This window comes from Gavia stellata, chromosome 13 (genome assembly GCF_030936135.1).
Source record: "Gavia stellata isolate bGavSte3 chromosome 13, bGavSte3.hap2, whole genome shotgun sequence".
Lineage (NCBI taxonomy): Eukaryota > Metazoa > Chordata > Aves > Gaviiformes > Gaviidae > Gavia > Gavia stellata.
Genome location: NC_082606.1, coordinates 12,517,574 through 12,533,141, shown reverse-complemented (window position 1 = coordinate 12,533,141; position 15,568 = coordinate 12,517,574). Strand labels below are relative to the sequence as shown.

General features: G+C 40.2%; 1 protein-coding gene across 2 annotated transcripts; it reads right to left on the bottom strand.

Moving 5' to 3' along the window:
- Positions 1–1,797: 1,797 nt before the first annotated feature.
- DUT (deoxyuridine triphosphatase) lies at positions 1,798–14,815 on the bottom strand. 2 transcript variants are annotated; one of them, XM_059824017.1, is made up of 7 exons: positions 14,779–14,815; positions 14,096–14,258; positions 12,460–12,551; positions 11,293–11,337; positions 3,651–3,725; positions 2,601–2,671; positions 1,798–2,153 (listed from the first exon to the last, which is right to left on the bottom strand). In XM_059824017.1, exons 2-7 carry the CDS (start codon positions 14,254–14,256, stop codon positions 2,097–2,099), a joined length of 501 nt encoding a protein of 166 aa, XP_059680000.1. In that variant the 5' UTR covers positions 14,257–14,258; positions 14,779–14,815; the 3' UTR covers positions 1,798–2,096. The 2 variants fall into 2 exon arrangements, with proteins under 2 accessions (XP_059680000.1, XP_059680001.1); XM_059824018.1 differs by lacking the exon at positions 14,779–14,815 and adding an exon at positions 14,600–14,627.
- Positions 14,816–15,568: the final 753 nt, after the last annotated feature.

Sequence of the window (15,568 nt, the reverse complement as noted above, 5' to 3'; positions counted from 1 at the left end):
CAGCTATACCAATTTTCAAAAAAAAGTGAGCCCTTTTTGGTAACAACACTTAGATAACGGTCTGTATGTTGACAACTTACAGTAGGCATGGATTTGTAAATTTATGTTTCTTCCTCATGCGTCTGAGAGAGCTGCTGAGAAAGTGTGTTTTCTAGCATATACTATTCCTTCTTATCTCAGAATCTGGAGTATTAATATTACTTTCAAAAATGGAAATTAGATCAGTTTCCAACAGGTACAACAAATGATAAGTAACAACAAAACTTAAACTTTTTCCTTGTAGAAAAACAAGCTGTTCCAAGCGAGATCATCTTGTAGTATCTTTTTAAAAGGACTTGCATCAGTGTATCCCTTGCTGGTTTTTTTCTTTGGAGGGTGGGGAGGGAAGAAAAGAGGAGCAGCAAAACTTGCTCTTAACTTGCAGTCCAGCAAGAGGAAACAGCTTTACACAAAAGGATCATAGTTACTTTAAGATCTTCAAATAGCCTTTGGTAACTGAAGCTCCTTTTAGGCAGGCTATAGAATGGAAGGAACTTAGTGTCAAGATCAGCTTTTCCAATTCATTTAAAACTTCATTGGTATGATGTGCTGCTTGCTTACAATAGGCTTTTGCATGGTAAGCCTGCTTATGAAGGTCTGGGTATACAGATATAAGTAAAGTGTTGTGATAAGGGTGTAGGGTGAAAAAAAAAAAAAAGACTGATAAGCATATAATGCACATGGAGGGAAAGACTTCTACCCTAGTCAAAGGTGAATGTACTTACTGTTTCAGCACTGCCCAGTCAATGTAATGACTATTCTATGGTTGAAGGAATCTGAATGCTGTCATATCACACTCTTTTTTCCAGCTCCTTTGGGAAGGGGGGGTAAAATGTATAAAATGTACAATATTTTGGGCCTACTTCACTGGAAATGGTTAGTCCTAGACAAGGACATGAAACTAATACCAACAGGATTATTATGATCTGAGACTACCAAGGAGAAGAATGCTGTGAACATCTTTGTCTACGAAAGGGCCTACCTTTCCACTGCTGAAACACTACTTAAAGCACGGTATTTCATACCTGTGACCTTTCAGATAAGGAAATCTTAAAAGAGAATATAGACAACTGCAGGAAAAAAAATGTTTGAGAGCCTCACAGCATTTTCTAATTCTTTTCTTTAAAGTGGTAAAATACTCAAGATTCTTTCCTTTTTGTCCCTTCTCTTCTGTGCATGTTCTTTCACCTGAAAGCTTTTGAGTAATTTAAGAGATTCCCACACTTAAAGAAACAATTAGGTTTGGGACAGATTCCAAGAGAGTTCTATGTTAACTGGTCAAAATAGAACTGCAAAAAACAATTTGTGCACTGCTTCAATAATTCAGAATCTTTCTTCCATACAGTAACTTATTATTGAATTTGTCAACAAGTATTTCAACAGTATATTTCATAACATTTATTTACTATACAGAAGTTATTTCCAGAATGAGTTGCGTTATTTAGCTCAAACACTGTATTGCCTGCTTTTTTAATAGAGAGCTGAAAAATTGGCTGTTTGAGGACCAGCTAAGGATCAAAGACAGAACTTTAGCTTTGAACAAAACCACAAGTATTTTGACAGGTTGTAGAAGATGCAATATTAAATATCTTTGTCTTATTCTGATATAGGGGTCAGAATGGGAAGTCATATCTATACCTGTATTATCACTGATTCTGTATAAAATAGGCTCTCAGCATGAAATACTGAGCTACATGGAAGATAGCTTTCAGAAGATTAACACAAACTGGCAGGGGAACAATCAGCCATTTCAAATCATTAAGTTATTTTTTAATTTATTAGAGTATAATCAGCACATAAACAATGAGTTCTTATTACTGAACATCCAAAAAGAAAAAAATAACCCATCAGCTGATCAGTCAAGTCAGTCATGCACATTTCCTCATAATGCAGATGAATTCACTGCCTGTAAAAATAGACAGGAGGACAGATACAGAGAATTCTGTATAGCACTTGAAAATTTTTTTTATGTACTCCAAAATCCCACTTCTAATTCAAATGAAAATTTAGAAATAGCATAACAAAAAAACGCCATAGAAAGCATGTTCAAATAATTTTCAGTTCTTTCCAGTAGAACCAAAGCCACCTTCGCCACGTTCTGTATCATCTAGAGCCTGAAAGACATCAATTACGATTAGTTGGTTTAGTGTCTTAACTTGCCTTTTGTTTCTATGCAACAGATACTGCCTATCATAGAGGAAGATACATTTACTTGTAACAATAGCTATAATTGAGAAACTAAACCAAAAAAAATTTAAAAGACATTCTAGAATACCTTTTGTACAAGTTTAAACAAATCCCACATGGTGAGACAACTGTTTCTAGTATATACTGAAATGTTTCTCAAGTACCTGTTAACTCTGAAAACTACAGAAAAAAATCCACATAAATGCATGCAAAGCATCAAGACTTCTATTCAGGTAGCAATGCTACTATGCAGTTTTAATACTGAAAGCCGTTTCAAAGCAAAGTATTTATGCCATAAATTTCAGCTTATATACAACTATCTTACGCTATTAATTAATTGAAAATAGCAGAAATATTTTCTTTTGGCAACTTACTTGAACTTCTTCTAGCTCAGGATAGCAAATGCGTTCACAGATGAGCTGGGCAATCCTATCCCCTTTTTTAACTGCAATGAAGTTAAAATAGTATTAGTTCCTTCAAAAAAAGTGAACAATTAATACAAAGTTTGGACAATCCCCTTTCAAGGGTATCAAATGTACTAAAATGTAACCACTTATTTGAAACTTAGTTAAGCAGATGTTAATAGTCCCAGAAGAATACAGGCTAAAATAAACTTGTGCTTAGTCTTTTTAAGGCGAAGTTTCAGCAGCAGTACCAGCTCAAGGCATCTCCCCTCATTCCTGCTGCCATACTGTGGCATCTTAACTGTCATTATGCATAAATACTGCAGAGATGGAGAGACAGCTGTATGTATAATGTGGCTCCTTTTATGACCTAGACCCAGGAACTGATTTCTCTGGGGGAAAAAACTTGAACTGTTAAAAGGAAAACAAAATTTCTGATTAGTACCCAATCTGGTTCACAGAACTTCCGTAAAAAGCTTGTGCTGTCAAGTTGCAGAAAAGGCTGCAAAAACCCTGGCAATATTGTAACTGGGCCCTGAGGCTTAAAACTGACTGACTGCAGAGAGGCAGCATGATTAAGGGAAAAATCTGTATTATTTGTTTCCCAGAATCCTGGAGAAGTTTTTATCTCAAATACTATTCAGCTAAATCCTTTTTTTTTTTTTTTTGAGGAGCAAGAAAGAAACTTAATACGAAGTTGTACTTCAGTACAGCTCATGAATCTAAAGCTTAGCTAAGCAGGTTTTTTTGTTTTGATTTTTGTGGTGGTGGTATGGTTTTGGTTTGTTTTGGTGTTTTTGGTTTTTGTTTGGTTTTTTTTTGCATGCTGCCTGATTTGCTAGGAGTGGAATCTTTCTGTGTTTCCTTCAGAGGATATTGTTAAGTTTCCATGTTTTTGTCAACTGTAAGAACAACCGTGTTCTCAGCTAATTCTAACTCTTCATGGACTTTTAAAGAAAAATTAGTTTCTCATTTACAGTCAGATGGCTGAAAACAGGCTCTGCCAAGGTTAACACTTACCTTCAAAAGTCTCCTTGCCAAAGTTGAAGAGTACCACACCAACATTTCCCCTGTAATCCTCATCAATAACACCAGCTGTCATAAGAAAGAATTAAGAGGGATATCCAGTTAATAAATGTCAGTGTATTAGATAATGCTGGCTTAGATTAGTAGATGATTGCAGTATCTCATATTGACATCCTTTATACTACTCATGCACAATTAAACACTATATATGAAAATACTGTAATATCTAAAAATGCTAATCGATCTTGCAAAAAGAATGGAAAACCACCATCACATATCAAGAAGTGTTTTACCACTGTATTACTAATTTTAGTTGTAATACCCTATCTGAAATCAAGACAGCTGTACCAAATTCAGGCTCCATTTGTTCCGTTAACTTCAGCTCTTTGAGTGTCAAGCAGAAATCTGTTCTTAACTCTAACATCTTATTTGAGAGCTATGGATTTGCACAGATCCAAAGCCTGTATCTCGGGCAGGGTAACAGAACTAAAGCTTTATGGAATTGATGATTGTCATTCAGCTACGTTCAAGCGTAAGTACTGTAAAACAAGCTTGCACTTATATTTTATATAACTATATTAACTACATAGTTCAGGAGATTACCTACCAATACACATTAAAATGATCATATTCTGCTTCTTTAGGGTTTTTCTCTCAGATACAGGAAGCATATTTCCTGTAGAAAAACTGGAGTTTGGGCTTCCTTGTGGACCAAAGTATATATTTTGAAGTCTACTTGCAGAAATAATTCAAATACTAAAATTACACATCATTCCAAGACATTCCCAGACTCATACACACAAAGTACTGCCTTTAGAGTTTATAAACACCAGATGAAATTGTAGTATGACTATACCTTGAAGTTTTAATGTTGAACCACAACATACATGCTTAAGAATAGAAAACTGAGGGTTTTTTCTTAGTTTCTTCAGTTGTGTGAAAATAGTGCAGTACATATGGTACATAGTTACTGTACAATCTCTGCACTGGTTCTAGTGTGAAAAAGGTATTTATTCAGCTCTCTTCCCTTGTAATATTATGGGTTAATCCAATCACATTTCTGAACAGCTGCCTAATTAAGGTGCTAGTAACACTGGGAGTATCCCCTGAGTTCTGAATACAGAAAAACATGCAGTTCTCAAGTCAATTCACTGGTATTTAACTGTATGCAATTGTGTAAAGGGACCCTAATGACAAAACACTGTCAAAAGTAACAGTGAACAAAATGTAGGGGTTGCTGTGCATGAACGTTTTCCAGAATAAAAAAAATTATTAAAAAGGTTCGCAAATGGAGCATTTGGTTCAGTTGATTCAGAGAGCTTGATGCACCAAAGCTACATGTACAGGTCCTGTACTGTTTATTTGGTTTAGGTTACACCAGCTTCCAGAAAGTCAACTACACATCAGTTAAATTGAGAATCACAGTATATCACTTACATTGGTGATCACAGAGCTTTCTTGCACAATTTCTACCACAGTTCAGTGTTGCAATTCAATACTTAAAATATTAAAAATCAAATCGTAGGCACACGTGTCAAGTGTATAAGCAAAAAAGGCTGAATTATAAAACAATAAGACAAGAAGAATAATAAGGTATGTCAGCCAGAAAAGGAAGGTCAAAGGAAGCGTACCCACCCTGATGAACACGACTGGCAAACTGGTAACAACGGACAAGGAGAAGGCTGAGGTACTCAACAACTTTTTTGCCTCAGTCTTCACTGGCAACCTTTCTTCCTACACATCTTGAGTGGGGACTGGGGGAGCAAAGTACCTCCCACTGTAAGAGAAGATCAGGTTCGTGATCACCTGAGGAACCTGGACATATATAAGTCTATGGGACCTGACGAGATGCATCCCAGAGTCCTGAGGGAATTGGCTGATGTAGTTGCTAAGCCACTCCCCATGATATCTGAAAAGTCATGGCAGTCAGCTGAAGTCCCTGGTGACTGGAAAAAGGGAAACATTGCACCCATTTTTAAAAAGGGTAGAAAGGAGGACCCTGGGAACTACCCACCTAGCAGCCTCACCTCTGTGCCTGGGAAGATTGTAGAATAGATCCTCCTAGAAGCTATGCACATGGAGGACAGGGAGATGATTTGACACAGCCAGTATGGTTTCACCAAGGGCAAATCCTGCCTGACCAACCTAGTGGCCTTCTATGATGGAGTGACTACATCAGTGGACAAGGGAAGAGCTACGGATGTCATGTATCTGGACTTCTGTAAGGCCTTTGACACGGTCCCCCGCAACATCTTTCTAAATTGGAGAGAGATGGATTTGATGGGTGGACTGTTTGATCGATGAGGAATTGGTTGGATGGTCACATCCAGAGGGCAGTGGTCAAAGGCTCAATGTCCAGATGGAGATCGGTGACAAGTGGTATCCCTCAGGGGCACCTGTACTGGGACCAGTACTGTTTAATATCATCATCAATAACATAGACAGTGGGATCGAGAGCACCCTCAGTAAGTTTGCAGATGATGCCAAGCTGAGTGGTGCAGTTGACACACCTGAGGAATGGGATGCCATCCAGAGGGATGTAGACAAGCTCTAGAAGTGGGCCCATGTGAACCTCATGAGGTTCAACAAGGCCAAGTGCAAGGTCCTGCACCTGGGTCGGGGCAACCCCCAGTATCAATACACACTGGGGGATGAAGGGATTGAGAGCAGATCTGCAGAGAAGGACTTGAGGGTACTGGTGGATGAAAAGCTGGACATGAGCCAGCAATGAGTGTTCACAGCCCAGAAAGCCAACCGTATCCTGGGCTGCATCAAAAGAAGCGTGGCCAGCAGTTCAAGGGAGGTGATTCTGCCCCTCTACTCTGCTCTGGTGAGACCCCAGCTGGAGTACAGTGTTCAGCTTTGGAGTCCTCAGCACAGGAAAGACATGGACCTGGTGGAGCGGGCCCAGAGGAGGGCCACAAAAATGATTAGAGAGCTGGAACACCTCTTCTATGAGGATAGGTTGAGAGGGTTGGTCTTATTCAGCCTGGAGAAGAGAAGGCTCTGGGGACACCTTACTGCAGCCTTGCAGTACTTAAAGGGGGCTTATAAGAAAGATGGGGACAGGCTTTTTAGCAGGGCCTGTGGCAACAGGACAGGGACTAATGGTTTTAAACTAAAAAAGGGTAGATTCAGACTAGATATAACAAAGACATTTTTTTACTACAAGGGTGATGAAACACTGGAACAGGTTGCCCAGAGAGGTGGTAGATGCCCCATCGCTGGCAACATTCAAGGTCAGGTTGCACGGGGCTCTGAGCAACCTGATCTAGTTGAAAATGTCCCTGCTCATTGCAGGGGGGTTGGACTAGATGACGTTTAAAAGGTCCCTTCCAACCCAAACTATTCTATGAAATAATTTGCTTTGTTTTATACAGTATTGGACACTGAGCCCATGCTACATAAGATGCATTACAAAGAGATATTCAACAAACTTGTAATGGCAGCACAAATAATTTTAAGCATCATTCAAGTTCTGCAGCCAGTTGCCCATTAACTTGGTGTACTTGTTCACATGTGTCAATCAGCTGGAGAGCTGAAAGACAGAATTCATATTTGGCACATAAAATTATGTATATGTGCTCATAAATGCATATAAAAAGATCATTAGCTGTTTGGATAAATTCTTAATTTGACAAATCATTCCTAAGTGTTTCTGTACAGCTAAGACAACATTTTTCTAGACCGTATGCTGGGACTGATATTGCTAGGCATTAGAGATTGAAAATGGAATTAGCAAATTTAACATAACGAGGGCTAGTTTTATTTCTGTTATAATACCGTATTCTGCTCTGATATAACACAATACTAAAAACTGATTACTACGGATTACTAATTCTATTTAAGTGGAGATTATGCTTTTATATGTATAAAATATACCAATTAAAATGGTATGGTTAGATTTATACATGCAAGAAACTCTTGCATGTCACATTTTTGCTGGAATTATCTGAAGAAAATTTATAGAACAGAACAACTGGAGCTACTTAAAGTCATTCTAAATTAACTTTTCTGCCTTCATGTCTCTGACAGAAAGCAAGTTTATTTCTACATAATGACAAAAATTATACTTGATGTATTAGTTAGTGCTTAACCACTAATGAAGCTTTTTGATCTACCAGACATTGCTGCTATTTTCTGGGAGAGAAAAAAAAGAGTATCTAAAACTTAGCTTGTATTGGAGTAACTGGAGCTTAGTGGCACGTTAGTACTTCTACCCCTTTTTTTAAACCCCAATGCCTTTTCTTTTTTTCTGAAGAGGAGTGCTATAATGAATCTATACTGATTTACAATTAATCTAGTCAGATGGCTTCCCCGACCTTTAAACAATGGCATTAGCACAATCTCAGCTTTATAGACACTAAAATTTATCTTACGAGCATTTGCTGAAAAGGCTGTCATCTAAAAAGATACTTCTAGTTAGTATTAGACACCAAATTCTTCTGACCACCTATTTAACTACTGCTAGAGACTGGCTGTCTAGGATTTCAAAACTGTCTGATAGCTAAAGATGGAAAAGACTGATGAGTATTTCTGTGGTTGAACTGAAGTCAGCAACACTGAAAACTTAAAAGTCACTTTTATTATTCACTAGCAGGGGAAAAAAAACCCTCTTACTAAAACACACTAATTTTCTAAGCTTAGCTATAAAGTAAACACCTTGTAATGGTTCTATAGATTGTATCAGCTGTATTTTCTAGCAGGCAAGAACTGCACTTCCTGCACAATTTTGAGGATGAAAGCTTTCCAGAGGACGCAGAAAGGAAGAGCATGCTTCTTCCTTAAAAGCATACCCAATACCAACAGAACTTGCAATTAGAGTTGAAGTTATGTATTAAGAAAATGACATTTTAAAAGTATGTTTTGTGGCCAAAATGATTAGTCTAGTGCTGTGCTGAGTGACTGAAACACTGTCAAAGCCATGAAATTTCAAATTCCATTAAAGGCACAGTGGGATAAAGATTTTGTGAAATGAATTCCCTACCAATCATTTTCTCTTTAAATGTATTGTACCTCCACTGACATAGTCTTACTGAGTTTAACCACTGTGTGGATTTTTAGTTCTAACTACACTACTTGTATCAAAGAATACATGATCCTTGGAAGATACAGGAAAACATGATCCAGAAAGACCTGATCAGTATTCCTTCTGTACAGGGTCACAAACTCACTCTATGTAACTGGGCGTACTGGCAAAACACGTTAAAATCCTTGGCATTCTGTTATTCCAGAACAGGAAGTTGCAATAATTATACACATTGCTGAGCACTAAGGCACTTTTCTAAATTATGTGTATTGGGTGCAAATCATCTAAGTAATTTTTGGAAAAATCATGCATTGGAATTGGCAGCCTGACATTCTGTCTTACTCTGTCAGAAGTCTGGCATGTCACTTGTCGGGAAAGCATCCACACCTAGCAGATGTGAATTCTGAACATATTCTTGCATGATCCCATTTTTTCTCCCTGACCCTTAGGACTTTTGGCAAAGTATTTTTACTTAAATGGATAATGTCCTCATTGTGACAAAAGCATTCCTACAAGACAAGTTAAAATTATGTAATAATTGTTTTGGTTTTGTTCTCTTTTTTTTGATAAGAAGTCCTCTACTAACTGTCAGTAATATTTTTTACTCATGGTTTGCCAACTGTCAGCTTTTTTAAAGTCTGAACATAGGTTATCCTGCTAAGCACTTCTGGTTGCCTTCTGGTATTTCCTACTTTAACTTTCAGACTGAAAAGACTGTTACAGAGCATATGTATTTTTTCATATAAACAAAAATATTGTTTTAGGAGTGTCACTTTAAAGAACCATACTATAGTAGGCCATGTATACTACAGAGAGTCATAGGCGTGTAGAGAATCTTTGATTCCCATCTTGGTGCTCTTTTGTGCGTTACCCAGCAACACTTAAAAAACCTTAGTGTCACAGATATGCAAGAATCAGTTCTTATTTAAGACAAAGCCTGAATGACACAAAGCTGGCACAGATGGTCCCCTTTAAGCTCTGGTATCAGAGCTGTATCACAGGCACAGCCAGACTTTGATATGCCATAAAGCAGACAGAATAAAGTAGTTCTGCAGCAGCTCTAAATTATATTGGGAATTGCTTTGCTTTTTGGCTGGCTTGGCATCAGAAAGAGAAGGATGCCTAGAGTCACCCTTGCTCACATCTAGAGCCAAGCCTATAAGCAAGTAAACGCCGAGTACCACTGTTCTAAGTAGTCTCTTTTGTTTAATGCTGGGGAAAAAAAAAACCCCAACCAAACAACAACCAAACAAAAGCACCCAAAAACCTGGCAAAAATGAAAAAGTCTCAACTTTTCAGCACACTTTTCTTGTGAACCTCCATTATGACTCAAATTATGTGCTTGCAAAAAATGCGCTCTCTCGGCCACCCAGCACTTTTGAAGATATCCATTAGACACATCTTCTTTATGTCATTACATCAGAAATGTAGGTTTTGGTTCTTTTACTACAATCTATTGCCAGAAAAAACAATTGCTTAGGAATTTAGGAGACAGGAAACATTTTATTTAACTTAGAACTGTATTGTAATTCTTGTACAATTCTTGTACAATTCTTGTACAATTAGAACAACGTAATACACATTTAGTGCTAGTTAAATTGCCGTGGTTACAGCTGTGCTCAGAATAACTCCACAATAATCTTAGCAGTAAGAACTGTGCAATGTAGATGCCATTTTATAATACAATACTTAGAGAATCTGCCTGTGCTCTGATCAGCCCTGCTGCAAAACTGGAATTGAACTTTCAACATCATTTACTTCTGTTGCAGTTATAGGGATAGGGCAAAAGGACAGTGAGGCTTTCATGAAGGCTTCTGATTATAGATAATGCCTATAATAATTGTTTTTGAAGGGATATCTATGAATTTCTAATCAAGATTAAAGAAAAGCTCAAAATATTTTAAAAAACCACCCTGTTGTTCAAAACAAATCTGTTGCTAGTACTGAACAAAAAAAAACAAAAAAACAAAACAGTAAAGACTTGTAGAAAGTGGGATTTTAGTTTTATTTCTGTTTCAAGAGACTTCCAATTTTTAAGTCAATTAAGGTACAAAGTCATAAGTTTAAATTTCATTTGCTTTACATAATTTGTCACATTTTCATCAGTAAGAGTAAACTAAAGCTCTTTTCATCCTAATAATCAATTCTACCCACAGTAATGGTGTATTCTAATGCCTTCTATAATTTCTTTTGAATATCATTACTATATATTCTCTGCGTAAAAGAGTATCTGTACGTTATTGACTTAATTCATTCAGATCTTACACTAGACTGAAAAGAATCACACATAGATGTTTAGTCAAAATGGAGAAAGCAGAATGTAAAAAGTCATCTTTAAAGCCTAAACTAAAAAATAACTTCTATGCCAGGCATTGCCTGCAAAAGTATGATACGGTTATTATTTTAAAAAATTGGTAATATTTTTATAATTCAGCAGGTTTTAAAATAATTATGAAGCACTGGCTCTCTGAGGTATTATCCAGTTATCTCCTTTTGCCAGACTACCAATGAAGCTAGCATTATTTATTTACACATATTACAGTGTGCAATTAAGGCACTTCTGCAATCAAGATTTACAAAGTCTTAGTAAAAGAACAAAAATCTTACCACCGACATCTATGAAGTGCTTTGCAGCTAAACCAGAACGCGGTGCTAGAAAACAAGAATTTTTTTGTAAGTATAATAATTTATTTCTTTTAAAACCCTTACACAATATTTATAGGTTAGATAGTGTGTTTGCACAGAGTCGTGGCAGCAAGAACTGTTTCCACAGTCTTTCTAAAATAAACATGATTTTACAGGAACTACTGTAAGTGTTAATGTATATATTAAACAAAATAACAGCTGCTACAGGCTACAATAAAATTGCAATCTTTAAGTGATATAAGCGTATCTTTTTTTAGACCATCAACTGCGGAGTAGGTTTCTCCAAGAAAGGCAGCTGGACCAGACAACGACTATCTAATCTTGGTTTATTTTTGGCGGCTACCACTGGTTTGGAATAATCTCAAAAGACCTAATAAGGTCAATTCATTCAAGTTATGATGGAAAACTGTATGTGGCAAGCAATTTACTAAGAAATATTATACACAGATAAATTAAATGATGTGCAGGGTTTTGTTTTTTTTTTTTTTACTTACCTTAGCCTACTTTGACGAGGTGCTAAAATGTTCATCTCTTCAAAATTTTCTTTGTCTGGGATAAGAGAAATGCACACGCATTCTCCTTTTAGATGAAAGGACATGGCAAATTCTGATCACACTCTTCCACTGGAGTGGCTATTGATTTTTTTACTTTAAAGATTTTATACATAATTCAGAAAAAGAATGTGCAAAACATAACAAAATATCTTGTACAGGTTCTCTCAAGTATTCTGTGACAAAAAGTAGTTAAATTCTCCTACGCTAGTACTCTTACTTCAGGGTTAATTTTTAAACATCCATGGGTGTATTTTCTGTATGTCCATTACCCATTGGTCTTTGTGATTCAAATTCTGAAACTGCAGAGAAATAATGGACTATTGCATAGCCTATAAAGTTGTATGTAGATTATGAAAACTTTTGCTAATCATCTTTTTGTCATTTGACATACACCAAACCTCAAATGTATTTGACAAGAAACATCTATTACAAGGCTTAATAAATCACACAGCCACGTGACACCTCTTTTTTGTGTAGACTAATTCTGAAAGCTTTAGGCAGAATCCAAATGTGAAGACTGCGTCAAACCTGTTCTACAATGAGTCTGCAGCCTTTTTATAGCCCGTTTACTCACCTACTCGACCATAGCAGCCAGAAGGAAGTGCAATTTGAATGTCTGTTTTCACTACAGCCTTTTCCATGGGTGGTATCACACAGTCATAGGCACTATGTTAAAGAAAGAAACACTAGTTTATACAGAATATTTTGAAAATTTTCTTCTCTGTAACTTAAGTCACAAAATTACCCGGAATTATTCTTGCTGGGAATTTACAACACGGAATTTATGCAAGAAATATTTAGAGATTTGCAAAATCTAATGCAGATCCTGAAACACAAGATATTCCCATTTTGATGGTGCTAGCTTAAGATTTCAGTAGTGTCATTTGAACAGCATAGTCTTAAGATTGCTAGTTTAAAATGTTTTTTAACTGGTAAGATAGACAAAAATACAAGTTTAACTTTAAATTAACCATTAGGTGAATGGGGTTGTGCAATTTTTGCGCAAAAGCAGAAACTTTAAGGATAATAAACTCTTTTGATTAAGCTTTCTACAGTAGATGAACCAGTTGTAATCAAAAATAATCATCTATTAAGCTGAATTTCAGGCAACAATGTTTTTTTTCTGAGCAGGTCAGAAGTTCATGATTCACGCAATCCTGGTGGAAACTGCAAACTAGAAGGATTTTAAGAACTTTCTGAAGCTACCCAACTGGAGGCTTAATGAAAGGCAGTGGTGACAATACCACAGTGAGGCTGTTCTACTTGTTTAAGGCAAGCATATCTTGGCTTTGACAAAGAACTGATTTTTAAACACTGGGAAGTACTGAAAGGTTTTTTATGGAACTGACTTTTTCCAGGTGTACAGTGCCCCACTGGAACAAGAACAAAACCAAACCTGGTACAACAAAAGGAATACAAAGGAAAAGTGTCAAGTGTGGTGAAACAAAGCTTCAGGAAGGAAGGTAGACAGGTGAAGGAAGAAAAAGACAGGCTGATTATTCTAAGTCATACTAAAAAAGGGAAGCTAGAGGAGGTCAGAGTAGAGTTCAGATGTAACTAATGATGGTGTTTGATCACAGAAGCACTATGCAACCAACCACAAGCCTAGCTACAGACATTCCTGAACATAGTGAAAACCTGTGAACAATAGTTATTATCGGTTCAAGAAAACCAAAACCCAAGTCTGTACAGCAACCCACATGGTTTCCAGCTAGGAGCATTATCAAACTGCCACAACTTCCTTTGGCAGGCAGCACCCAACAGCTAAGAGGAAAGCAGAAAAGCATCAGTGCTGGTAGGCAACGCCCACATGCACTATCGTTCTTTTGTTTCAATAGGAAGGCACCTAGTCAATGCTGGTGCCAACAGCAACTCAGGCTGATGTGTCAAGCCTGACTTTTGGCCAACCGCTGCCTGATGAAATTGGTGCCGCAGCATGACTGGGCCGCAGACCTGGAAATGAAGGGAGAGGGATGGAGGAGCAAGGGAGCTAACGAACAGGCCAGCTCTGGCCTTCTCTTCTGCAGGGCCGGCGGGCCGCTCCGGGGGGGCTCTGCTCAGCAAGAGGACCTGCCTCACGAGGGCCCTCTCAGACACCAGAGCCCCGAGCCAAGGGGCTCGCTGAGTGGGGCGGCAGCCCCTCTCCCTGAGAGGAAACGGGCCGGACCGGGGCGTGTCATGGGCTCCTCCCCTGGGTGGGGTACCCTCACCTGTATAGATCGTAGCCCGCAGCCCGAGCAGAGCCCTTGGAGGGGGCGGAGGCGTTCTCGGACAGCTTAGTGAAGCGGAGCCGTGCGGTGGGCTCTCCGGGTACCGAGCCCTTCTGCCTCTTGCTGGGGGATGGCTGCAGGACGGCCTCAGAGGCGGGCATCGCTGAGCGGGGACGGGAAGGCGAGAGAGACTCGCTGTGAGGGGAGAAGGAAAAGCCCGCGAAAACCGGCACGGCCCACTGAAGGCGGAAACAGAGGGGGAAATCGCTCCATCCCCGGCCGCCCTCTGGGCGGTGCACCCTCGCCACCCCTCGCCGGTGAGAATGGCCTCGCCCGGCTCCTCCTCAGCGCCCAACTGCTTGGGCCCTCACTGAGGGGCCCCTCGCGGCCCTGGTTCCCGCCCCATGGCGTCGGGCGGGACTCGTCGGTCGCGGTGCCCCGTAGCCCCTCCTGGTCGCGGCTGGGCATTGTATGCTCCCCCCAATCCGCCCGCTGCCCCCTTACTGCGCCCGCGGGGATGCAGGAGCTGTCTGAGGCGCGGGGCCAGCATAACGCCGTTGCCCTGTGGGGAGCGTGCCGCCGTCAGGCCGCCCGGCGCTCCCTGCCGCTGTCCGGCGGTAAACGGGCTCATGGGGCGCAGGCGGGAGGCGGCGGCGCCCCCTTCTCCCCCTGCCCGGGTCTACCTGCTATGCGGCGCGGCGCAGCCCCTATGCCAGCGGCCCGGCGCCGCGGGCCTCCGCGGCACACGGCAGCGGCGGTGCTGGGGAGCGGCGGGCGGACCCCGCGGGGCGCGCAGCGTTGCCGGGGAACGTCATTGCAGCTGCACGGCCGGCGGCGGGCGGAGCCTGGGCCCGCAGCGGGGAGCGCGGCCCGGGCGCTGGGCCGCGCGGGCGAGCTGGGGCAGGAGTGGGGAGGCGCCGCGCAGTGGGGGCCTCAGCTGTTAGAGCTCCCTCAGAGGGGCCGCGGGGCCGCTCCCCCGTTTCCAAGTCGCATTGCATGCGTGGCCGTTAATCGTGTGGCGTACCGGCCGTCCTGCCCTGCGTCCTTCTGCAAATAACCTGTATCCTCTTTCAGAAATTGTCAGGCAATGGCAGTGTTTGCCTTATGAAAGGAGAACAACTGCTTCCCTTCATTGTCGAGGCTGTAGATAGGAAATCCTACCAATGCTCCGCCTGTCTTGTTCTTCAGAGCAGAATACTTACATGATTTCACCGTCTTTTATTTTGATACTAGCTGTCCTCTTTTGCCATCCCATCTATGAAAGACTTCCCTAAATTCCCTCGTAGTTCTCTGTGCTGTGGGCTGACAAGAGTACCCATTGAATTCGTGGTTGCAAAACGTGTGCTTGACCACTGGGATGGATGTATTTTTCTGTGCAAAATAGCTACAGACTGTTGGAGTTCTGTTGATAGTTTAAATTTTGTCAAACAACCGTTCTTTGTGACTTTTTTTTTTCCCGAAGATCAAAGCATA

Bases quoted from the DNA above. Each gene is read 5' to 3' on its own strand.
- DUT (XM_059824017.1), bottom strand. From the start codon at position 14,256: ATGCCCGCCTCTGAGGCCGTCCTGCAGCCATCCCCCAGCAAGAGGCAG. The intron at 12,552-14,095 runs GTGAGGGTACCC...TCTTTAACATAG, and splicing joins GCGGGCTACGATCTATACAG to TGCCTATGACTGTGTGATAC. The intron at 2,154-2,600 runs GTAAGTTGCCAA...GATGTCTTTCAG, and splicing joins CTGAGCTAGAAGAAGTTCAA to GCTCTAGATGATACAGAACG.